Genomic DNA, 26783 nt, shown 5'->3' on the forward strand with positions numbered 1-26783 from the left:
GAGGTGATCTGGGCCGTCGGATGCGCATTTGGTAAATTCGGGGCGTTTGGTAAATTTGGGAAGAAAAGTAAATTCGGGCAGGCTTGTAAATTCGGGTCGATCCGCACCCCATGTCTCGAACCCCCGACCTCCCCACTGCGAGCCATGTGCACTAACAACTACACCCTCATGCGTACGTTGAAATATAGGCGATTCGAGTATGTCATATTGTAAATGTGGACCGACTAGCAAATTCGGGACAAATTGATAAATTCGAGGCAACCTCAGATCTGATGGTCCATAATTGACACGCGTCGCCTTTTCCTCCTCCACCATTGATCCCATTTGACCATGCCCGTGATGAGGCTCGCCCCCCTCTCTCGCTTTCTCCGTTGCGGTAACAATCCATTCTGAAAAATGTGCTACGCATGTCCTCGCTTCTGTTCAAGCTCGATCTTTGAGGATCGTTCCTACGACTTCTCTTCTACGCGCTAACTCTAGTTTGCCGGCCCCTTCAAAGTTCACTTTGCAAGTTGAGCTACGAAGTGCAGGCTGCGGCTTCCTTCACGTCCGAATATATATACTCTCTCTCTCTCTCTCTCTCTCTCTCTCTCTCTCTCTTCCTCTTCCGAGGAGAGTTCTCCCAACGATGGTGAACGCTATCAAAGGCTGCTACATAGAATGGTGAGTATAACCGGCAAGCCTGCCTTCTGTGAGCAAGTGGCTTTTGTACTGATGAGCTGTCTTTTTGCAGCGACATTCCAATGGCGCAACTCATAGTGCACATGAATGAGTCCATGCCCAATGCCCACAAGTTCATCATCCATGTGCTGGATGAGACCCGCCTATTTGTGCAAGAGAATGCGGTCGACATGATTCGCAAGAAGATTCACGAATTCTGTGATAGCAACACGTTTGAGAAACCCAGTGCTTAACGTGAGGTATTTGTGTTTCTTCAGAAGTAAACCTAATTTGTTTGTATGCTTTTCGCTAGATTTTCTTGGGAGTTAGGCAGTACTTTGTAGCTGATGTTATATATTGTCTTGTGGGTGAATATCACGAGTCTATAACTTGCACTTATCCTGGATTCTTGGTATATCGGTATGTTACCTTGGTCCAAAAGCATGCATGCAATATGTAGGTTCCTCTTTTGTTAGGTGCTCAACAAAAGTTACATTGTTCTTTTGTACCATTTAGACCATGAATGGCTACAAATTAATAAATTCGATACACCCATAGTGCATAGTACAAGCAAAAACTAAGCAAAAGAAGAAAACGCTGAGGAAAAGCTACAGAGAAGAGAAATAGAATGTAGAAGGCATACACACATGGAATATATGCTATACGATCTCTTTATACAAGGAACAATGACTTTTGACTTTCCAATGTCATCCGGCTTTTCATCTTCTATATCTACACTATCACCCTTCACTCTTACTTTGCACTGGTCACAAGACGGACTACAACAGCATCCACAGTGACTTTTGACTTTCCAATGTCGTACGGCTTTTCGTCTTCTATATCTACACTATCACCCTTCACTCTTACTTTGCACTGGTCACAAGACGGGGTACATGCTTTGGAGAAGAAGAGACTGAGAGAGTCTCCTTCTCCTGAATCCATTCAATCTTCGCCTTCACATTAGCAATGAGAGAGGGAGAATGAACAACTTGCTCTCCACGAATGACAATGGGAGAGTCACTTTTTGCATTGAAAGTGAACGTGTTTTCCGCCCAATCAATGAGAGGGTTATGCTCACGAAACCATCGAATGCCCAAAATCATATCACATCCTGAGAGAGGAGAGACAAAAAATTTCTACGGAAAGCAGCTTGTTGAACTGTAAACAACACGTCAAGGCACTCTTTTGTGACGAGAGAGTCCATAGTGGGAGCGAAGCCAAAGACCTCGAGAGGAGATTTCTGACTAACCTCTAGGCGTGCTCTCTCAACAAGAGAGGGACTTATCACATCATGCATACTGCCTGGGTCAAACAATATGACAAAACGCTGCCCCGTCATATGACCATAACATTTATGAGAGACTCATCAATGGGAGGGTCAGGAGAAACTTGGGACACACTCGTGTTGTCCTTGATTGCATTGACAGAGGAAGTGGGTTCTGTGGATTCTTTAGATTCATTAGAGTCAAGCGTAGGACATGTTCTTTTTATGTGACCCTTAATGTGACAATGAAAACAACGACCTTCCTTAGAATAAGTGCTTTGCTCTTCCGACGTGATGTATCCTCCTAAGATTCCTTGTGCTACCTTTTCATCTGAAGTGATCTTAGGCTTAGCAATTGTGTTAGCCTTATCCTTAGATTCATTTTGAGAGTTCTTTTCTAAGAAATTTGGAAGATTGGTTAGAAGAGTTACCGTTCTTACCATTCTTACCGTTCTGAGGGTTCTGAGAAGTCTGCGAGGTACTTGTGGAAGTCTTGTTCTCCGTAGACTTTCCCTTGTTGTGCTTCATCTCCTGTGCGAGAGCGATCGCTACCGCTTTGTTGAGATTGATTGGATCGAGCATCTCGACATCGTACTTGATATACTCGTCCAATCCGTAAAGGAATGACTCTTTGCGCTCATCATCCGACTTGCGTAATTGGGTACCTAGCTGCAAAACACGATTAGAAAAAGACATAACCGGCATACCATTTTGCTTGAGAGCGCGCCAATCGTCCTTCAATCATGCTAGGTACTGAGGTGGCATAAACCGCGCCTTGAGCTTGTCTTGGAAATCCGCCCAATTGAAGGAAAGGGGCGTGAATTCGTCGGCTTCCTCTAGGTGCGCGGCTAACTGTGCCTCTTGCCATGCGTGGTACCAATTGATGGTATCACCGGCAAGGTACATAGCTGCCATCAAAACCTTGCTATTTCGTGTCTTCTTAGTTGTCGCAAAATAAGCATTAAGTTGATGCAACCAAGAATGAATAATCGTAGCATCCATCTTACCACCATACTTATTGAAAGTCAACTTCTCTGTGACTGGGTTGTTGGATTCCGCATCCTGGCTTGCGTCACTTGAGGAACTACCAACATCTTTGGCTGGTTCAGACTTCGAGGCAAGATCTTGTCGAACCAATTCTTGAGTGCGTAGGTCTCTTTGAACCTCACGATCGGCCTCCAAGGCCACTCATTTGGCTTCGGCTTCCTCCTTTCTTTGTGCTTTTCTTTCTTTTCGTTCATCGCGCTCGCATTCCAAGGTAATGCGAGTCGCTTCTTGTTGTATTGCTTTTCTTTCTTTCGTTCATCGTGCTCGCGTTCCCTATCCATGCGAGTCGCTTCTTGTCGTGCCATCATATCCAACATCGACTTGAACATCGCCTCCATAGGATTTGGTACACCTCGTGGCATAGATGGGGAAGGGGGAGGGTCGGAAAAACCTCATGGTGGGAAAAATTCTTCGTCGCCACTCTCATGCTCATCACCTGTATGCAAAGTATCCATTCCGCTTCGGGTGATGACCATGCACTATGATCTTTGGTTCTTTCCTCAAGGTCGGAGCCGTAAGGAGCATCTTCTTTAATTTCCTAATAGCTTGTGTGTGAACTTCTTCCCAAACAAACCTCTTACCTTTTCGTAGCAATTGATATAACACCTCTGCAACATGAGCAAAGTGTGGTAGCCAAATACGATAGAATACACATGCGCCTAAGAATTGACGAACCTCAGTAATTGAAGAACATGATTCCTTCATCTTTTGGATTGCTTCGACTTTTGCTGGACTTGGCGTTCTTCCTTTAGAACTGCACATATGTCCCACAAGTAAGACCTCCTTAGCACCAAAAGTTGATTTTTGACCTGAAAGTGTTAACTTCTTTAAGCCTCGATAATATAGCATCACAGTCAGCAATATGTTGAGCAACAAACTCTCGGCACTTCCTTTGGTCTTTTACTTCATCTTTTGAGCTTTCTTCACAACCCTTAATTGGTAGATCATCAATGAAAGGCATAGTAACATGTGGGATAAAGTCCCTTAATACCTTATTTATGCCGTTCATCATATGAGCTACTGAATTAGTAGCACCCTGTGGCAGAGTGCACATCCTTACCAAACCAAGAGGAGTACGCATTGTAGTAAGATCCCTGCTCTCCAAAGCTAATTGGAATTGATCATATCCTGAATACAGATCACCCATGGAGTAAATAGATCTACCTACAAAGGCATCAACAAATTCATCCACAATTGGGTCAGTACCCACATTGCGGATTATTACCTTGTTAACTGGTTGCATATCCTGAATGAACCTTAATGTACCATTTTTCTTCGGAACAGTAAACCATCGATTAGAATACGGAGCACATGAAGGCTCCAAAATTCCCATTTGAATCTTTTCATTAAGCAAATTGATAAGCTTTGGCAAGTGAGCTTTAGGAATTGGAATAGGACGCAAGCTCCATGGCATGTGTTGAACAGTGAAAATAACCATTGGTGAAACAACACTCGGATCCACACACCCAATCTCACTTGGCTCAAAAGCGAAAGCTTTACCATGTTTTTCGAGCATACCTTGAAAACATTTGATCTCCTCTTCATTGAGGAACCGTCTTCGCCAACCTTCAGCTGCTGCAGTGTCTCCTTAGTAAACTTATGTCCTATGTTCTTTGGATCTCTGAGTATAGGTTGTCGAGAAGCCTCTTTGATCATCCCATCACTTCCTTCTGGCAGCGGTGTAGCCACTGGCCTCACTTTCTTTGCAACATTCTTGTATTTTGTCTCTACCTGTGCTTCAACAATTTTACCTGAATCGTCTTCAATATGCATAAGTGCTTCATATAAACTCAACTCATCATACATGTCCATTAAATGGACCTTGACTACTTCAATTCCGCTTTGTAACCTGTTTTGCTTGATCTCTTCAAGCACTGAAATAGTATCTTCATAAGATACCTCTTCAAAGACTCCTGAAATCAGATCATCAGATTCAAGCACATCACAACCCTGCAATTCACTTTGAATACCTGAAACATACTGTTTTTCCCACTTCGGCAAATCATTAAATTTTCTGAAAGAGACTGAACCTTCAGATGTTAACCCCAAAAACCCCGAAGAGAAAGCTTCTCTTTGGGAGAACTTCTCCTCACTTGTACCACCATAGTCCCGCTTTATAATGGCACTTCAAGAAAATCCTATGTTCTCTAAACTCCTTGTGTATCTTCGGCATTGGATGATCACGTAGACTGTCCTTATTCTTGGCATGATCAACACATACAGTCAAGAATTGTACTGCTTTCTTACCATCACGGCTCCGAACCCTGGCATAGGCCGAGCTAGCATCCAACACTTTGGTTTCCATTTGCACAGCCGTAATGTATGGTTGCTCCAGAATTAAAGGATAAGAGGAATGCTCCTGTATAAAGAAATTTTGCTCATCACAGACATCCCCTACAGTTACCTTAACATTGGCACAACCACCATAGAGGTCACCCGGAAGCATATTGGCAGCTCGAATCCGCCAACCATGGTCCACATCAATAGGCCATTTCCCCCTTTTTGTGCAAGCTTTTAGCCATCAAATTGATCTCCGATCCATGATCTATGAGTGCTAAGACCGGTTCTTCGATGTCGCCAAGCTTCACAACAGTTTCGGCTGTTGTTCTTGCCCAATGAGTCCTTGAAAAGTGACCCTTGGTATACTTTCATTATCTTCATCTTCATTGAAATGAACATGCTTTACCTCAGGTATGGTTGGATTTGACACCACCACAAACCTCGACTCTTTTTCTTCTTCAAGATTCGCCAAATACTCTTCATAGTCGTCCAAAATTGCTTCAATGTGGCGTACCGCCTGGCTCTTCACTGACTCCGGCTCCTGTTTACTTGGTATCTGCCGCTTTCTTTTGATGATGTCAATGTTCTCCTCATGAAACTCACGTTTGGCAATGCCCAAAATATCACCCAATGTGAGCTCCACTTTGCTATTCAGAATGCGCTCTTCAAAAGCTTTCTTTAAATCTGTAGCTAATTCAATGTTAGACTTAAGCTTATATGAGGGTCCCCCTGGGTTTACCTTGCTTTTTGTCCTTGGGTGCCTCCTCCATCACCACTTCAGGAGCGGGCTTAGGAGCAAGACCTTCTTCTTGCTTGCTCTTGAACCTCGTTGTCCTTTTCGATGTCCCAGGAGCTTCTTCATCTCTTTTCCGCTTTTCCTCCACCATAGCCTCATTAGCTTGAGACTTCGCAATGAATGCATACACCGAGAGGGAATCCACTGTATCAGTCCACCCTGTGGTTTCTCGAATCGAATTCCCTACTTGCCGCAGCTTTCCATAAGTTACCTGTCCTGTTTCTGCTGTCTTCAAAGCATAAGGCCATAATTGACCCTTTGTACCTGCACCATCATCATCACCCTTCCCGCAGACTTGCAGCCCATATGTAGCTGCTTCCACAAGAGCAACATTATGCTAAATCTCTTCAACTATCTTCTTCATGCCACCCCTACCGAAGTTCAGGCGGAGCATCTCACCTGTTGCCCTAAGGTGTATCTTCTTGTCCTTCCAGAACACCACATTCCTTTTATAAGCTTCGTCAAAATCATCACATTCTTTAACGTACTTGTGGTCTTCACTATCGCACCACATGCATCGGTCCCAGCCTTTGCGTGGTGGTTGCTGTCTAGGCTCAGATGTAGACCCCTTTGCAGCTAGTCCATCAAATTTAAGAGCTTTAAAATTCAAATTTAATTCTTGAATACCTTTCACCAATTTGTCAAGAACTGGCTCCTCTACTCTGGGTATTGCCGAGGTTGTTTTCTCTTTAGGTTCCTCTTCCGCAACATCCATGATGTCAGCCACGATCAGCTTGTCGACTCTCATCTGTCGTTTCACGATCATGTTGACTGCTTCAGTGACTACCTTCCAATCGGATGTTAAGCCCAATTCTCCTGTTGAATCCTCCAGCAACCGCACTAGACTCTTCTGAAGTCGAGGGTCAGCAGCCTGAATGAATAGCTCAACCTTCTGATCCCTCATCGAACGTTGCTCCGTCGAGGACAGTTGCTCGAACTTCTTCTCAAATTCCCGTAATAATTCTCGTGTAGACATATTTTTGTTCTTCTTTTGCACCCACTTCATAAAGCTTTGCCTTGTTACTCTTTGCGAATCCTCAAGGAAGTATTCCTCCTGAAGCGCCTTCTTGAAATCCTGCCAATTTAGACCTTGAACCGCCTGAATTTCTTTAAGTCGACTCCTAAGTTTCAGCTCCGCATTCAAATGGAACCCTTCCACTGCATTCTGATCATCAATTCCATTCTCTTCCATTGCCTGCTCGTAGATATTGCAAAATTTGCTAATATCCCGGCCTTCAACTCGATGCAAATCTCGGTAACTGTGTGCCGAGCTTTACGGATCCTTTCTTGCAAATTGTATTGTTGTTGGGCAGCCTGTTGTTGTTGTTGCATGTAAGCAGCAAACTGCTGCATCATTTGCTGCATGGCAGCCTCTTATGGTGTCGACATCCTTCTTCACCACACTGCTCACCCCGGCTCGTTTCGCGCCGGGTTCACCAAGAATGTCGGGGGATTTGTGTTCGAAAGGTGAGCCGGGAAGGCGCGGGGCCTCTGGTTGTGAAAGGTGTGAGGAAGACAGTTGCAGCAGACACAATGAATGTAGACAAAGCTTGAAATTAACAGCTTGAACAAGATCCTGAAGCTTGATTATCATTAACAGTATCGCTACTTACATTATTTAAACTCCTTCCATGATTAGAGTGGCTTGGAAGCTTGGATTAGAGTGGCTTATGGTGTCTTTGATTAGATTGGCTATGGAAGATTGGATGAGAGTGGGCTATGGAAGCTTGGCTTATGATTAGAGTGGTCAAAGCTTTTGGCTTCCTCCCCGCTAATACAGCAGAGCACGAAAACTTGAATATCTCCTAATCGGTGCAGAATTAGCCTCTGTGCGTGAGATGCAAAAATGCTCAAAACGCACTTTTCCTTCTGCTATAGCGGCCCGTTTTGTCCAAAAATCTGTTTTATAATTTTTTTTCAGAATAGGACTTTTTCGGCCTCCCTCATGCAGAGATGTGAAGTCTCTCAGACACTTTCCTTTTTACCACTGACCACATGTCTTCCTCTACCCAAGTTGCCTTATATGTCCTAAGAGCCCTTTCACATGTAAAATGTCACAAGGCGGGCACCACGTGCCAATAGAAAAGAACCGACTGAACAGACTTTTAACACTTCAATAACAACTAAACTGAAAGAGAGACGACACGCGACACGGAGTGGCGGAATTCCACCCTAGAGAGTATTGGCCCCAAACCTTGGCGCCCCTTTCGGTATTTCTTTATATTGCATCATCAAAGTACAAACCGGTACTCCAGACTCTGCACCTTCTCCAGGAAGCATGCCAGAGAATGAGCCCTAGCCTCATATTTAAAGGCCCTTGGCCTAAAAAGCAGTTTGCATGAAAAGCTTTCAAAATCAAAAGCGTCTAGTCCAAAAAGCAGTTTACATGAAAAGTTTTCAAACTCAAAAGTTTCTCGCCGAAAAGCAATGCCAAAAGCTACCAGCGCAATTTACGGAAATTCGTACAGCCTGCCACGTCATCATGTCAGCGCAATTTTCGGAATTTGTCTGCTGCCTTAGGGTTAGGGTTAGGGTTTTTGGCAGAAATTAGGGTTTGCAAGTTTTTAGGGTTAGGGTTTTCAGAATTAGGGTTTGCAGGTTTTAGGGTTAGGGTTTCCAGCATTAGGGTTTCAGCAGTTAGGGTTTCAGCAATTAGGGTTTCTGGCAGAAATTAGGGTTAGGGTTTTCTGCACTCGGCCAACCACGTCATCACTTTGTGACACTTCTTCTGTTGCTTGTTCTTCTTAGGGTTTAGGCCCCTCGGCCGGCATCTGTAAGTTGGCTCCATTCTTTAGGCTTTGACACGTCAGCAGTTTGTTACATAAAACCTTTTCTTCAAGCATAAAATCTCTAGGCTTAAGCCTTCATAACCCATAAAGCATACACTTTCTGGATCTTCTTGCTTGTTTCGAGCCCTCGTCACTGCTCAATAAATGTGTGAGCTTCAAATAGACTTTTTCTGCTTCTCTTTACTCTTTTTTCCATCGTGGAAGCGGAGCGGCACGAGAATGCGGTTGCAGTTCTCGTCATCTTTCCACTTGCAGACTGACGGGCAATCCGAGATTGCCAATTCAGTGGTTTTAGATTTATTGAAGTCTTATATCTCGGATTAGAAGACTCAATGGGAAAAGTATCTACCTTTGGTGGAATTTGCCTACAATAACAGGATACACTCTTTGACAGGATAGGCGCCATTTGAGATTATTGAAGGTGCTGCAAAGGTTCCACCCTTCCTAAGCACGAAAGATAAGATTTTTGAAGCCGATGAGTACACGCGTGACTTGGACACGGCTTTTGCCAAGGTCCGCGAGGCTTTGCATAAATCTCAGGAAAGACAGAAAAAGGTAGCGGATCGCCATCGTCGCAATTTGAAATTGAAGGAGGATAATTGGGTGCTCTTATGTTTTGAGAAGGCACGCCTGAGAAAGAAGAAGGGAAAGGAGAGGCTGTTTCCAAAGCTTAGTACGTGATACTACGGACCTTTCTAGATCTTTGAAAAGATCAATGATGTCTCCTTCCGACGAAACTGCCTGACACTTGGAGGATTCACAATGCATTTCATGTGAGTCGAGGAGATCCATGCGCTTTGCAGCTCGAGGTGGAATTCGTATGCCTCTCCTTTACACGGGGCAACGTACATGGTGGATCCAGAGTTCCAAGGTGCAGGGCAAGAGACAGATAGAGAACAGAGATCTTAAACAAGATGGTTCTAGACAGAGATGGGCGACGCATTGTCAGAGATCAGTTGAGACAGTACAGAGAGATGCGGGGGTCATTTGGCAGTTTAGATGCTCAGATTGATCGCATGAAGATAGGTTCAGTGCTATGGTGGGAGGACTATGGCTATGATGGCCCTGAGCTTCAGAGATTGGCGATCCGTATTCTCAGCCAGTCAGTTAGTACCTCATGCTTGGAGCAATTGTGGAGTACCTTTAGCCACATTGCTTCCAAGAAGAGGAATCGGCTTGGAGTGGAGAAGGCTAATGATCTTGTCTTTGTCAGCGCAAATTTTAAAATGCTTTGCTAGAGTACAAACAAACAGACAGATTCTTTTACACAGTGGGAGATGGAGCAAGAGGCTCCTCAGGCAGGTGGAGATGCACATCCACCAACACCAGGTACTTCATCCGTGGCTGAGATCGAGCCGGGCCTAGAGCTCGATGATGAGGAATGGGAGGATGTGCATGCTTTACAGCCGGCTACTACGGATTGGGAGGCCTCTCAGGCTAGTGGCTCTTGAGTCTTGAGTCTTGAGGCTCGAGAGTTCCAAGTCGCGACTTTAGGACTTCCATTATGATTTATCCTTACCTTTTTGTATGGTTGCTTGAGCCTTGCCCTCTTTGCCATTTGTAGCTACTAGCATCTTTATGGTATTTGTCACCTTCAGTCTTTTGGTATTGTGGTCATCGGTTTGCCCCCCTTGTAGTCTCGACTCTCGACTCTCATTATGGTATGTCACCTTTGGTTTTTTTGTAGCACCTTGGCGGCCCTTGTTAGCCATAATTAATTCCAAAGTGTTATGTCTGACTACTACTCTTGTAATTATTTGAGAGCATTGTGTATGGGCATTGTGTTTGCTCAATGTTGTGTATGTGCTATGTACTCTGGGCGCCGCACATCCCAATCAAGTCATAATAAGGTTGAATGGTCTTCGAATCGTGTGTTTTGTGGTATTACAGTCAAAGGACTCTAGTACTACTTAAATTCAAACACATAACCCTAAAAAAAACAATATTTTGGTGTCTTTTTAGCCTCCCGTTCCGCGCCGTTCCCGTTCCGGGCCCATTCCCGTTCCCTTGTTCGAGGCCCGTCGCCGTTCCCGTTCCGCGTTCTAGGTAACTCTGTAGCATCCATCTCTGTCTGCATGGCACGCTTCCAGCAATCATGCTGGAGTGCTTCCTCCACCGAGGAAGGCTCAAATGGTGAAGCTTGAATCTGAGACATGAGTGCAAAGTTCACGAACTCTGCACCATCATAAACTTGTCTTTCCTTGAGGCATGCAGAACGTCGAGGCTGTCCAGGGTCTGGCTGGTCTGGTAACTTCGTGACTCCAGAGGAAGAAACCGTAGAGTAGAGCCAACGAGGAACTAACTTCTCCTTGCGAGGTGGGACCGCCTCCACCGAAGGAGAACCATCATCTATATCAGAATTGGAATCTGACATGGCATGATCGGGTGAAGTAACTGGCTGTGGTGTAGAGGGTACAGGAATAGGAATAGGGATAGGATCAGGTGTAGAAGGTACACGAGGAGGAGGTAGGGAAGGTATAGGCTTGGATGCTGCCCCCTCTGCAAGTGTGCTGAAGTGCTCCATGAAAGTCACATCACGACTAATTGTGGTGGTCTTGGCGTCAAGATCATAAAGCCGGTATCCGTCAGACTTGTGAATAGCCCATGAAGTCTAACTTCTGTCGCTTCTCCTTTGGCACGTGGACAAAGGCCGGACACCCAAAAACTCGAAAGTGTGAGACCGAGGGCTTGCGCCCGTAGTAAGCTTGATAAGGAGCCATGTCCTGCAAAGCATGGGTAGGAGAACAGTTCTGAATGTAAACCGCCGTGTTGCTCGCCTTTGCCCAGTAAACCTGGGGCAAAGAAGCATGCGCAAGCATCGCACGAGCCATCTCCATGATAGTCCAATTCTTCCGCTCAACAACTCCATTCTGGGAAGGAGTGTAAGGAGTAGTCAGCTGGCGCTGGATGCCCTCTGACTTGCACCACTGTGCAAAGTCCTTCGAGGTGAACTCACTCCCTCTGTCTGAGCGAATACATTTGACGTGCAAGTCCTCCTTTTCAACCATCGTCTTCTAATTTCGGACGACATTGAAAGCCTCCGACTTGAGCTTTAGGAACCAATTCCAAGTGTACCTGCTAAAATCATCCACAAGCACAAGCAAAAACTGTGAGCCAGAAAATGAAGGAGTGCTCATCGGGCCACATAGATCAATGTGAACCAGTGCACGTGGTGCCGAAGCTCTGTTGGATGCCTGTTTTGGAAAGGCAACCCTATGTTGCTTGTCCAAGTGGCAAGCCTCTCATACGCCTGATGAGGAGCGCATTGCTGGTAAACTCTCCACCATAGAGGTCCTAGCAGCCTGCTGAAGCTGCTCATAACATAGATGTCCAAATCATGCATGCCATAGAGAAGAAGACTCCGTGGTCCTAGACAGAAGAGCAGTGAGGTGGTATAGGGAACCATCGCGCTCACCGCGTGCAATGATAGTACGTGTCGTAGAATCAGAAATGGTGACTGTGCCACTCCCAAAGTGTATGTCAGCTCCCTGAGAGTCCAAACTCGACACAGAGAGGAGGTCGAAGGCCATGTCCGGAACGTAAAGCGCCTCCACTGAACTGAACTTCGGGTCTGAGGTAGAACGAAAGAGGGTAATCTGGCCTGTGCCAGATACTGGAATCTCATGGTTGTCACCCTTAGTGACGATGTGCCCATGAGTTTTCCTAAGAGAGCTAAACCATGACTGTTGGGGAGTCATGTGAGTGGTGGCTCCACTGTCAACAACCCAAGTACCAGACTGCGATGTAGCAAGAGCGTGGTCCATCATCGCGACAAGAGCAGTCCCCACCGTCTCGTGAGAGGCTACTACGGCAATCAAGTCTGTCTCTTTCTCCCTGTTGGCCTCGTCTCGCTTCTTCTTTCTGCATTTTGATTCTCTCTGCCCTTTCTTGTGGTAATGGTAACATTCGATGTCCTTGTTCTTCTTCTTCTTCTTACCTTTACCTTTCTTGTTACCTCCTTGAGCTATCAAAGCTCCTTCTTCATCAACAACACCTCCAGCTCGGAATGCCGAGTGCCCCTCATTTTGTCTAAGGGAAGGGAGAATCTTGTCCCAAGTGGGAAAAGAGGTACGTCCAGATGTGAGCAAACTCTGAAAATAAGGATCAAAGCGTGGGGGAAGCTTGAATAGTAAGAGGCCTGCCATGCGTGCCGAGGTGATGTCTCCTCCGGTAGAGACAAGGTCGTCCGAGAGTTCCCTCATGCGGCGGGTCAACCCATCGAGTGAGTTGAAATCCTTGAACTGGAGGTTGTACAACTCCCGTTCAAGTGTGATCTGTCTGGCAAACGAGGTCTCCTCAAATTGGTCAAGAATCCGTCTCCACAATGGATGTGCATGCTCCTCTTTGGAAACTTCCTTCCTGATGCGGTCCGAGAGGTCCATTATAAGAAAGGTGTAGACTCGTATGTCCCGATCCACCCACTCGTCGATCTGGGCTTGAGTGGCGGTGCGAAGGGAAGGCTGAGTAGCCAACTGGGTGAAATCATTCAACCATTCCCAGAGTCGATAATAGGCAATAATTGTGCGGACTCGTGTCCTCCACACAGAATAGTTGTGTAAATCTAACTTCTTCTCCTCAGCAAACTGTGTGAGGGCATAATTGTTGGATGTAGCGTTGGCAGATGCCTACATAGTCGCAAAAGTGGAAGTGGCCGTAGTCGTAGAAGACGTAGTGGCCCCCTTTAGGGACTGTTGTTGTTGTCCCTTCTGCTTCGGAGTCGACATGTCGCGTGCTCAGAGAGAAGTCCCAAAGGTAGATCGATAAGATCGCAAGTCGTCGATGAAGGTACCGTTCCCAAGGCTGTAGCAGTCCAAGATAACCGCACGGACAACCACCGGATGGTGTCCTGACGAGCAAGGGATGGTTCAACCGCACAAGAGGTAAAAATTCAGCGTGCTGTCCGCCCAAAAAACGCTTCCAAGGGTGCTGAAAACGCTGCTGTAATAGAGATTTCAGCATGCCTGTACGCCAACGGTTTGTGCGGGAGCGTCGCAGAGCGTCAGAGGAGAGGTTTATCGCACTTTTCAACCGTCGAGGGGCTGAGAACAGAGAAAAAACAGCAAGTAATAAGTACTGAAAAATGGTGCCGATTGGGTGTAGATACCTGTTCAAGGTGTAGATCTGCAAGTTCCAGGCAGTGTAGAAGACTCTTGGTGTTCCTTGGCAGCTCCTGTAGGTGCACAAGATCAGTGTTTTGTGAAAAACGCCGCAAATCACCAAAAACGCCAGCAAAACACGGAGAAACGCAGCAAGGTCTGCAAAACGCAGATCTATCCAAAAACGCTAGGGTTTGCAAAACGCCATCAGATGTTGGTGCCAGTTTTGGTGCGATCCTGCTGCGGGAGGGAAGCGCTAGGGAAAGCGATGCAGATCAAGCTACAGATGCAAAAACGCTGGCTGAATTTGCAAAAACGCTAGGTTGTCAAAAACACTAGGCTGAAATTTTGCAGTTTTCCGCGACGGAAGGAGCCAGAATTGCAAGCGCTAGCCTATGGAGGGGAGATCGATGCAGATGCTGCATTCTTGGCGACTGATACCATGCGAGAGTGAGCAACGGAAAGAGTGTGCCATGCGCGTTGAAAACGTTGGAGGGAGAGAGAGAGAGAAAACACAAGTGCTCTGCAAACGATGCTCTCAATACACAATCTGTGAATGACTACAAGACCCTAAGCATTCTATTTATAGAATCTTAGGTTGAGGTAGGGCAATAATGTGTAACTGGTGCAAAAAACATAAAAGCCGAAAAATGGCTAAAAATGTGTGCACCCAACTGGCCTCAGAAAATGACCGTCCGAACACGTGCTAAAAGTGTCCGCCCATGCAATCTACATGATGTGCGATGGGTGGCCAACCTAGGACAATCACTAGCCGTACAAAATGGCGAAGCAACGGTGGTGTAACTCTAATAGTATGGACGTAGAGGAAGCACGCCGATTAGAGAGCGTGAGGAGCGTCGACTGGTGGCTGAAGCCAAGGCTCGTAGGCTAAAATGGGAAACCATGCATGATCTCATCACCACCTTGGCGGTGCGATCGGATACCCCTCCTTCGGGGCCCAATTATGAGACAAGCTTGCTGTCACAAAGTGATGACGTGTCTGCCCGAGAGCATGCAGGAAACCCTAGGCCTGACTGCTACTGAAAACCCTAATTCTGCAAACCCTAACCCTAAAACTTGCAAACCCTAAAATCTGCTAGAAACCATAACCCTAACCCTAACCCTAAAACCTGTCCTAAACCCTAACCCTAATCCTAGGCAGCAGGAAAAGATTTCCGGAAAATGCGCTGGAATGCTGACGTGTCACCGTACAGAAAAAAAAGCTGAATTTTGCGCTGATTTTACAGCCCAGCGACGCAATTTGGTTGCTTTATTGGCTACGCAATTTTTAAGCTTGTGAGAGAGCTCTGATTGATTTATTTTACAAACTCAAGAGATAGTTTGTGGGAGATAGAGAGAGAACACTTTGCTTTTGGACTAAAAGCATTTTTGGGGCTCTGCTTTTGGGCATCCCTTGTAAACTTTAAATTAGCGGTGAGGGCTCACTCTGCAGAGCATCTGGACGCAGAGTGTGAGAGTGAAACCCTAACTGCTCTCTTGTACTTTGACATTCATTAATACATAAAGAAATACCAAAAGGGGCGCCAATCTTTGGGGCCAATATCTGTAGGCACGGAACTCCGCCGGGCTAGTGCAAGTCTATTGTGATCTGTGAATTGTTTTGAAGTGGTTATTTGGTGCTGTCGTGATTGATTCTTGACTTGGAGTGTCCAAGTCTGTTACAGTGGTATCAGAGTAGGGCCGATTTCTCTTCTACGGGAAATCCGATCCCCAATTTTTTTTCCACGGCACCTATGGCTTCACGCAAGGATCAGTCGACTCCCTCTACATCTGGAGATGCGGGCATGGATCACAACGAAGATTCCCCCAGAGAGTATGGCCTGCCTCGGCCTACTCAGGCGGAGCGACAAGAGAGGGAGCGTCGTCAATTGATCGGCGATGCAACAAAGATGATGCTCAATTTTGCGAAGGACCCAAAATTTGCAAAATATATGAGCGAGACTTCTTTTCAGGAAGTGCACAAGCAGTGGTAGAAAACCACTACAACACCCCCGAAACCAGCTCTCAAGAAACCTTCTGCTCACAAGAAATATTCAGAGAAGGAATTAGAAGAGGTGGTTGATGCACGGATTGCTCAGCTTTTTGATGCGCAAAAGAAAGCCAAAAAGCATGGCAAAAAGCAGAAGAAAGGCACTGACTTTCCAGGTTAATTGGGCCGTCAGTCGACATTTGACAAAGCGAAGAAACAGAAGAAGTGTGTTCACTTTGAAGGAGTACCCAGTTCTTCTTCTTCTTCTTCTTCTTCTTCTGACAGTTCTTCTAGCTCTTCAGATTCGAGCGAAGAAGACAGAAAAGGCAAAAAGCGAAGCAAGAAACAACGCTTCGGAAAAGGCAAGAAAAAGGCAAAGAAGCCTAAATCTCGCCCAATGACTGATAGTTCTACTGAGGAACTCGTCTACAGACAGCGTCTACAGACGGTTCAGACTCCGATGACGGAAACTTTTATGCGAACAAGAAGAATTTTTATAAAGCCAACGAGTATGACTTTTTGGAAGATAAAAGCAAGAAAGTTCGAGAGTTTAAGGAAGGTGGACAGTCGATCAAATTTGACACTTTTTCAGGATACTCAGATGCTTCGAAGGCTTTGTCTTTTATACAATAGTTTGACATCACTTTCGCGGGAGGACGCTACTCAGAGCACTCCAAGATTCGGAGAGCTGCCTCTTACTCTAAGGGGAATGCTCGAACTTGGTGGTCCACGCTTCTTTTAAACAAGACTGCGCCAGTTAAATGGCTGAAATCTAAGAAGCTTTTTATTTCTTCTTGGTTGACGCAAGAGTATGAACGCAATATACGAGCTGCTTGGAACCATCTTCGGATGACCAAGAAAGATACAATAAATGCTTGCTGTGAGAGATTCTGGAGCTCTTTTCTACCCGCCTCTTCATTCAAGAAGATCTCGGTCAGAGAACAGATTGAGCGGTTCACCTTGGGTCTACCTACAGAGATCCGAGACCACTGCTTGGAACAGAAGTGAGCTTCTATTCAGGAGTCGATGAGTCATGCGAAGCGGGGCTTTGCCATTCACTCTCGCAGTCTGACCTACCCCACAGATGAGGCTATGACACAACGAGCCGAACAGACTTCTGGGAATGAAAGTAGAAACAAAAAGAGCAACCCAGAGAAGAAGGATGCATGACCCAAGCTTACTCCTTAGGAGCGAGCTCGATTCATCAAGGAGGGAAGTGCTTTGGATGCGGGGAACATGGACATATCTCCGCGAAGTGCCCTAAAAAGGCACAGAAAGAACAGAATGATAAGGACGACGACAGGCCTGAGAGTTTGAGAGTAGCTAAGGAACGTGGCAGAAAAGGCAAGATGAAAATAGGACTGGTTCGAGATTGTGTGGGTACCGATCCCAACACCATGGACGAGAGTACAGAACTTTACTGAGCTTGGGGCAAAGTGAAAGATCAAGAGGCCTTGATCTTCTTTGATAGAGGAGCCAAGGCCAACTTCATTACTTCATTTCACCGGAATTGGTGGCGCGGCTCGAGATCACTCCCGATCGGATGTGACCGGTGCGGAGGCAGTTCTAGCGGCACCCGGCAGGCACATAGCCATTACACCTGTCATTGGCAAACTTCGGTTGCATTGTCAGGGGTATTTGGGGCATGAGGACTTCTTCATAATGCCGTTGGAGGGTTGTGATGTTCTCTTAGGGATTCCTTGGTACCACAAGAACAATGCCGTGGTCGATTATCGGGCGAGAAAAGCGACTTTGACTACAGAGAAGGGCAGAACCATTGTACTTGATATAAAAATGAAGGGCGAGTCTGTCCCTATTGTATCGGCTTCTGCCATTTCAAAATTAATGAAATCCAGTGTGTTTGTTTACTCGATCTTTATGAAAGAATTGAGCGATAAGGATAGGACAAATATGTCTAAACTTGATAAAGAACGCCAAGATTTTCTCCACCCTCACGCCAGTTGCTTCTCAAAAGGCCTACCAGGCGAGTTACCACCTGCTCGTCGTGAAGATCATACCCTTGATCTGATACCTGGAAGCACACCACCGAACCGGCCACCTTACCGTGTGAGCCGAGCACAGAATGAAGAGATTATGAACCAAGTGAAAGACCTCTTGGAAAAGGGTCTTGTCCAGCCTAGTACTTCTCCGTATTGCTCTCCAGTGTTGTTGGTTTTGAAGAAAGACGGATCTTGGAGAATGTGCATCAATTATAGAGCTCTCAACCAGAGTTACCGGGGAACGCCCCCTAGCCCCCGTTCCGGCGTTCCGGGGGGCAGTTCCCTTCCCGAACGTTCCGAAACGTCTCGGAACGTCTGACGTTCCAGGTGGCCAGTGCAAACCGGAATGGCTGTTCCGGAACGTTCCTGAACGCCCCCGGAATGTTCCGGAATGCCCCTGGAACGGCCAATGGCTACAAACAAATTTGGCAAAAATTGGAAAAATTGAAGTAAATGTTTGGGCTTCTTTTTGAAGTGTGCAAGGCCTCAAGGACTCATAAAATGCACCCCCCTCCCCCTTTCTCTCCACAAGCTAATCCTCAAGGGTCAAGGTCTCTCCCTCTCACACTCTCAAGATCTCTCCCTCTCAAGACTCACTCTCTCAAGGCTCAAGGCTTCAAGCCTTCAAGCTCTCTTCCTCTCCCTCCCACTCTCTCAAATCTCTCCCTCTCCCTCTCACTCTCTCGAGTCTCTCCCTCTCACTGTCTCAAGCTCTCTCTCTCTCTCTCTCATCTTCATCTAGTCATAGCAAGGTTGAATGGTCTTCAAAACGAGTTTTTGTGAGTATTAGAGTCAAAGCACTCTAATACTCCTTGTATTTAAACACAAGGAGCTAAAAAATGCACTATTTGGGTGTTTTTTAACCTCCTGTTCCGCGCCGTTCCCGTTCCGGACCCCTAGCCGTTCCCCCGTTCCGCGGGGATCCCGTCGCTGTTCCCGTTCCGCGTTTCGGGTAACTATGCTCTCAACAAAATCACCATCAAGAACAGATTTCCGATCCCCAGGATCGATGATATACTCGATAGGTTACAGGGATCCTTGTGCTTTACCAGGATTGACCTGAAGAGTGGATATCATCAGATCAGGATCACGCCGAGAGACGTCTACAAGACAGCTTTTCGGACGACTTTTGGGTTATTTGAGTTTTTGGTGATGCCTTTTGGCTTAACCAATGCTCCTGCGACATTTAACCGGATGATGAACAGGATTTTTCGAGAGACTGGCTATTTGTTGGCACTTTCTTTGACGGCATCATTGTTTTCTCCAAGAATGAGGCAGAACACAGAGATCATCTGCTTCAGGTCTTTCAGGCATTACGGGATCACAAGTTGGTGATTAATGCAAAGAAAAGTGAATTTTACCTACCAGAGATACACTTTTTGGGACACATTGTCTCAGCAGCAGCAGGAGTGCAAATGGATCCGGCCAAGATAGAGACTATCCGTGATTGGCCCGATTTGAAGAATGTCCATGAAGTTGGAAGCTTCTTGGGACTGTGTTCGTACTACAGACGGTTCATTCGAAAGTTTGCAGAGGTTGCTCCCCCTTTGCATATGTTGACACAGAAAGGAGTCCCTTTCTCGTGAGGATCCACAGAGGTGACTGCCTTGCAGACATTGAAAGAGAAATTGACTACAGGACCAGTTTTGACTTTGCCGGACTTGCAGAAGTCATTTGAAGTATATTGTGATGCTTGTGGTCGTAGTCTGGGTGCGGTCTTAATGCAAGAAGGCCATGTCATTGCTTACAAGAGCTGATTGTTCTCAAGGCCGGAGATGACAACACATATTTATGAGAAAGAGCTTTTGGCGGTTATCCATGCTCTTACTCAGTGGCGGCATTACCTACTCGGAGCGGATTTTATTGTCTTTACAGACCATCAGAGTTTGCGCTACTTCTTGTCACAGAAGCAGCTTTCCGAAATGCAGATGCGGAGGGCGAACATCTTGTCAAGTTTCACTTCCAGATTGTCCATGTGCAGGGACGGAAGAATGTGGTGGCAGATGCTTTGTCTTGGAAGCCGTTGGTTCTGGCTATTTCCGTGATACATCATAGGAGCTTTGAGGATATGGTCAACCAGTATGCCATAGATACAGATTTTGCAAATGTTTTCACACGGATACGGGATGGAGAGACAATAGCAGGATACTCCATTCGGGAAGGCTACTTGATGAGAAAAACCATGTTGTGCGTTACACAGCCGTTGAGGGAAAAGGTTATGACTGAATGCCACTGTCCACCTTTTACGGGTCACCGTGGCATTGCTACCACCATGAAAGAGGTAGAGAGATACTTTTTTTGGCCGAGACTCAAAAAGGATGTGGAAGAGTTTGTGCGCAATTGCTTAGTATGCCAAGTCAAGTTTGACAGGCATAAGGCACAGGGATTGTTACAACCTTTACCCATACCCACCCGCCCCTGGGAAAGTATTGCAATGGATTTCATTTTTGATCTCCCGAGAACACAGAGTGGTCACGATGGTATTTGGACTGTTATTGACAGATTTAGCGAACATGCTCATTTCATTCCAGTGAAGAAAACATTCAAGCCGGATCACTTAGCGAGACTGTTTGTGGCCGAGATTTTCAGATTACATGGCATGCATGAGACGATTGTCTTCGACAGAGACCCCAGATTTACGAGTTTGTTTTGGAAGGCAATTTGGGAGAACATTAGCATGCGGTTGTAGTTCTCGTCATCGTTCCACCCGCAGACTGATGGGCAATCTGAGATTGCAAATTCAGTGGTTCTAGATTTATTGAGGTCTTATATCTCGGATCAGAAAACTCAATGGGAAAAGTATCTACCCTTGGTGGAATTTGCCTACAATAACACGATACACCCTTCGACGGGGAAGGCGCCATTTGAGATTGTTGAAGGTGCTGCGAAGGTTCCACCCTTCCTAAGCACGAAAGATAAGATTTTTGAAGCGGATGAATACACGCGAGACTTGGATACGGCTTTTGCCAAGGTTCGCGGGACTTTGCAAAAGTCTCAAGAACGACTGAAAAAGGCAGCGGGTCGCCATTGTCGCGACTTGAAATTGAAGGAGGATGATTGGGTGCTCTTACGTTTTGAGAAGGCACGCCTAAGAAAGAAAAAGGGAAAGGAGAGGCTTTTTCCAAAGCTTAGTATGCGATACTACGGACCTTTCTAGATCAATGAAAAGATAAATGATGTCTCCTTCCGATTGAAACTGCCAGATACTTGCAGGATTCACAATGCGTTTCATGTGAGTCTCTTGAAACCTTTTAAGGGTGATGTGCCTGATGATGGGGAGCCTGATGAGCAACCCAAAGTGGAAGAAAACGAGGAGATCCTTGTTCCTGAACAGATTTTGGCACATAAGGATACGAAGAATAAAGGTAAAGTCTGAAGGCGGTTCTTAGTTAAGTTCAAGAACTATCCTGCATTGAATACGAAGTGGATGGAGAAGGAGGACCTAGCAGATACTCCTCAGATTGTGAAATTTTACCTCGATGCTTTTGGTTTAGCATAGTCTACTCCAAATAGAACCCAGAATTCAGCTTGGCCGGAGATCTGGTGCGGTGGGATGCACAAGAGGGGAGTCACTCTACTCCTTTGTCAACAGATGCCTTGATTTAGATACTAGAGTCACTGATGTCTCTTTGAGCTTCAGGGATACTGAAAGCTGAGAGTATTGTACTGTATGACTTTATGAAATGGAATTCCTGATTATGATAGTGATTTGTTCTTGACTTCTTTTAAGTGCAGGAATTGATAGATGAAATGACTGCAGCATTTTGGTTTGATTGATCTCGAATAGACATGGTTGCAATAGGGGTTAGTCAATCGATGAGGTCCCGATTGGATCTAGATGCGATATCTAGCTACATTGCCGATAAATCATGGTCTAAGATCCGAATGAATGTTGAATGTCATATGATGTCGAGTGATGTCCTATGATGTTGTGTGATGTGACTGTCGATTGGTACATGTGCTAGATGTGTGTTCCTAGTACGTAGGTACTCACAGTCAGTGACTGCTAAGACGGTTTATGGCTTCTGTCTGTTTTGCAGACGTAATCGAGGGCGATTACAATGCTTTCAAGAGGGGGGTATGTCACAAAGCGATGACGTGTCTATCCGAGAGCATGCGGGAAACCCTAAGCTTGACTGCTGCTGAAAACCCTAATTATGCAATCCCTAACCCTAAAACCTGCAAACCCTAAAATCTGCTAGAAACCCTAACCCTAACCCTAAAACCTGTCCTAAACCCTAACCCTAATCCTAGGCAGCAGGAAAAGATTTTTGGAAAATACGCTAGCATGCTGACGTGTCACCATACGGAAAAAAGCTTAATTTTACGCTGATTTTACAGCCCAGCGACGCAATTTGGCTGCTTTATTGGCTACGCAATTTTTAAGCTTGTGAGAGAGAACGGATTGCTTTATTTTACAAACTCAAGAGAGGGTCTGTGGGAGATAGAGAGAGAACACTTTGCTTTTGGACTGGAAGCTTTTTTAGGCTCTGCTTTTGGGCATCCCTTGTAAACTTTAAATAAGCGGTGAGGGCTCACTCTGCAGAGCATCTGGACGCAGAGTCTGAGAGTGAAACCCTAACCGCTCTCTTGTACTTTAACGTTGATTAATACATAAAGAAATACCGAAAGGGGCGTCAGTCTTTGGCGCCAATATCTGTAGGCACGGAACTCCGCCGGGCCAGTGCAAGTCTATTGTGATCTGTGAATTGAAGTGGTTATTTGGTGCTGTCGTGATTGATTCTTGACTTGGAGTGTCCAAGTCTGTTGTAGTTGCCAAGACCATCGCAGAGGCGACCAAGGCTACACGATCGGCTGATGAACCCATTCCTGAGAAGATCACGTTCAGTAAGTATGACGGCAAGATGGATGCTATTGTCATTTATTCTTGATTGCATCAATTTACATCCTATTTTGCGGTTGTGAAAAAGTCTGATAATAACAAGGTTCTCTTGGCTTCCATGCATCTCACGCGTGATGCTCTCACTTGGAAGGATGAGTGGATGGAGAAGAAGGAAGTGTGAGAGTGCGCGTGTGCAGAAGAGAGAGAGAGAGAGAGAGAGAGAGAGAGAGAGAGAGAGAGAGAGAGAGAGAGAGAGAGAGAGAGAGAGAGAAAGCTTTAACGTCTTCGAAAGGCTGAACTCGACCTATGAGACAATATCATATACATGTGTTGATGCTCTAGGCATCGGAAAATTTAAAAAAAAGGTACAAACTGAAATGAGCCTATACTATGCAAAAGGGTGTGGTAGGGTGGTGCATGTGGTGTACAATGTATAGTGTGGGTCCTCGTCGAGGTGTGCTCACGCATCATCAGGCTCAACTATGGGCTGCAAGGTGATACCACCATGAGATGAGAGGGAGGGTATCTAAAAACAAGCAACATATGTAGGGTAGAGAATGTGGTACATCGGTGGTGGCCTGCTCAGGTATCTCTGGAATGCTGGATCCCCTGGTGCTGGTACATGACTTCAAAAGAAAGAGAGAGAGAGAGAGAGAGAGAGAGAGAGAGAGAGAGAGAGAGAGAGAGAGAGAGAGAGAGAGAGAGAGAGAGAGAGAGATGATGAAATGAAATGTTATATTAACGTCTTCAAAAGGCCAAAGTGACCTATGAGACCAGAAATGTGGTGGATCTGATACAAAGTCAGAGTAACAAGATGACAAAATAAAATACTATGGAATCCTAAATTGCTAGGTGTGAACTAAGCAGCTAAACAGCTAGCTGGGATAGCTAGGTCACAGGAGATCCAGCATCGATCGCTGGTGGATCTCATCAATCTCCTCCATGGTCAGTGGTCTGACCGGGCGTCGTGCATGTCGAGCCAAAGTGATCCGAATCCTCTGATGCAGCCTCCGTCGATGCTGTGTAGTCCCCCGCATTTGTGGCGTCTGGATCTCCCCAGCTCAGTCGCTCGGTCGATCAGTGTGCCTCTGGTGTAGGATGACGAGATTTGCTATGGTAGTAACTCCTCCGGGTGTCCAGTGGCAACTCTAAAGAAGTCTGTGATCTGTCTCTGGGACTGGCTAGCCTCTCCTCTCATCAGGCTCTCTCTGTGTCTGCGCAACTCGAGCAACAACAAACCAAGGCATCTCTGATCCTCGTACCGCATGACTCTAGAGAATGGTCCAAAGCCCTCTCTGAACAAGCAATGGAAGCGGCCTCATATCTTGTAGTAGACGGGGCAGTGGCATGTGTAGTGCAACTCTGTCTCAGGCTCGATGTCACACAGGGGGCATGTCTTGGCTTCTGCTGGTACTCCGCTGTATCTCCCAGTCTCGATCCGCAGCTGGTGTGAAGATGTGCATATCTGGCCAATAGCACATCGTATCCCATGAGACAAGAGGGTGTCCATGTATCTGGGCCTCGTCACAAAACCATCCGGAGGAGATGCTCTCTGTAGAAAGCCATCTTCTTGCTTAGCTCCTGTGCGGGTTGTATCCATGTCCTCTTGGTGTCTGGTTGAGTCAAGTCCTGGCGAATGAGCCTGGTGATCTCAGACTGTGTAAGAGTCCGAGAGGGCGCATCTAGTGAGTACTGGAAGGGAGGCAATCTGTCTATGCTGAACCCATGCGCCTGAAACCATGATGTCAGCTCCCCATACCAGCATGCTGTATCTCCCTGCATGGCTAACTGTCGAGAGGACTCAAGTGCAAGGCATGCATATCTGTCTCTGGGAAGTTCCCACATGCTGTGTATGAAAGAGACAGATCTGCTGAGCGCCTCAACCACTAGTGGGGGGGCAGCCAGCTCTGCTCGTACAATAGCACGTGGTACTGAAGCCTTGGCTCTAATGAGCCGCGAGATCATAGAGACCAGAGGCTTCTCCATGTCCCCCCATCCATCACTGCGGCCAGTCCTCCCGTGATGATCCAGTGAAGGTCCCCAAATCTTAGCTCCATAAAGCAATGCAGAAGCCACCAGAGTGTCAAAGAGCCAGAGCTTCGTCCGAGGCTTCTGAAACTGAACCTGTGAACACATCCTTTCCAATCTACCCAATGCTACATGGGCTCTAGTCAATCTAGTCTCTGCTGCCCTCCTCAATGAAAATGCTGGTCCACTAAAATGCTGAGAGAGAGAGAGAGAGAGAGAGAGAGAGAGAGAGAGAGAGAGAGGGGACACAAAAACGCTAGTGTGTGGAAGAGGGGGCTGGAGCCCCCCATGACTACCAAAGCAGGAGACCTGCAATACAACCGTATGTCAAGACTATGTGGAAGTGAATACCTCCCTGGCCCCATATATAGGTCCCAAGGGAAGGTAGGGCAATGCCAGTGAAAAACCCCCACGACCCAACAAGAGGAAAAAGAAAAATAGAGGGCGCCCGGACAAGGTGGGCGGCGGGCCTAGAAGTGGACGGCCAGACAATGCAGTCTAAATGCGTATGCAAAGGGTGGCCAGCCCGGAGGCACACTAGCCATACATGCATGCCCTAGACCTGTGAAGCAGAGTGGTGTAAGTCTAACACCCCCTCTCAACACCTCATGCTGAACAAACCGCATGAAGTCGAAGATGTGAAGCAAATGACGAAGATCTCTTGCTGCAATGTCCACTGAAGGACAATACTCCGATAGTGTAGAAGTAGTCTAGGGTGTCATGACCGCCAAGAGATCTCCATGGTAAAGTGCCGTCACGAGCAGTGTAGCAAACTGTTGTACTCCGCCAATATAGGGTGAAGATACTGCGTGAAGATCCGGAACTGAGTGTGAAAACAACTCCTTGTCGTGAAAGAAGTGCCAATAGACCTGCAAGTGTCCTGCAATAGATCTGTGGTGTCTGTAGTCAAACCGTCTGGAGAAAATGGGGAAGCCCACGAACCATCATGAGAATGACCGAAAGCGTGTCAATGCATGAACTTGTAACCCAGTGTGGCCAGGTGGCCAAGCTGTGAAAAACTCCAGGAAGGCCAGATTTAGCAGTTTGCGCCATAAACTCCTCTGAAATAAGGAAAGCAAGACTAAGCAATGTGCACTGTAGAAGTTACTATAAGGTGCAGTAGTCACGGATAGACCGCACGGACCACTATTGGATGGTGTTGTCTTGTCAATAGGTAGGGTAATCCAAGATGAGGGGAAAGCCAAACTCAACAATCTGCGTTGTGAAGGGCCTCTGAGAAGAGGTGTGGTCAGGCCAAGCTGTCTGCACTGTAATCATCCTGTATGAAGAAGGGAATCCAGACTGAGCAGCTGCGCTGTGAATAATCTTTGAGAAGAGGAAAGGCCATACCAATCTATCTGCGCCGTCTTGCCTGTATCTCTTGCCTCCAATCCTTTGGTGTCAACCAAAACATAATCGATGCCAACAACGCCACCAAACTGCATCTCGGTGTGGCCTCAATGTAAATGAGCTGGGAGTGGCCTACTGCCCAAGTCGGGGGATAAGTCTGCTGTAAGGTTACCAAGGGTGAGTGTAAGCTACTCTGAAGGTAGCAATCCAAATGATCAAGAGTGTAGAAGAGCAACTGCATTACCATCCAAGCCAAGCTCCGGGTGACTCCGGATGTAGTCGCATAATGATGCCTGATTTCCCGCATTTTGTGGGTTGTCACGTGACACATCCAACCCTGTGTGTCCGTGGACAAGCTACAACATGACAAGGGTTCAGTCATTCGAGTCAGTCTAGATTAGAAGTGATTTGGCACTTTTGTGAGTCTGTTCGCAGACCGTGCATGACCAGTCACTTAGAGTAGATGCATATCCTCTGGTTGCACACAGCATGATCATAAGCATTCCCATCAGAATCCTTCAGGGGAATTTTCCAGTGCATTTAGCCTATTTTGCCTATTTTTGACATTTTTCACTTATTATTTTTAAGTGACTTTTGTTGGAAAGCAGGTAGTAAGTTTGTATAAAAGCAAACCTAGACT

The 26783-nt window shown here is 46.3% G+C and overlaps 1 protein-coding gene across 2 annotated transcripts in view; it reads left to right on the plus strand.

Annotated features, from left to right (window-relative positions):
* The first annotated feature begins 360 nt into the window (after positions 1-360).
* LOC147464084 (Nucleotide excision repair, TFIIH, subunit TTDA) overlaps positions 361-26783 on the plus strand; it is a 44152-nt gene continuing 17729 nt past the window's right edge. Inside the window, exons 1-2 of one of the 2 annotated variants that reach the window (XM_086492695.1) lie at positions 361-663; positions 734-920. In XM_086492695.1, the coding sequence (XP_086348821.1) occupies positions 629-663; positions 734-914 (216 nt within the window). In that variant the 5' untranslated portion in view covers positions 361-628 and the 3' untranslated portion in view covers positions 915-920. The remainder of the gene's footprint in view (positions 664-733; positions 921-26783) is intronic. The other variant, XM_086492687.1, reaches the window with a different exon arrangement.

The sequence above is a fragment of the Adiantum capillus-veneris genome, chromosome 2, assembly GCF_014529385.1.
Source record: "Adiantum capillus-veneris isolate H3 chromosome 2, ASM1452938v2, whole genome shotgun sequence".
NCBI lineage: Eukaryota > Viridiplantae > Streptophyta > Polypodiopsida > Polypodiales > Pteridaceae > Adiantum > Adiantum capillus-veneris.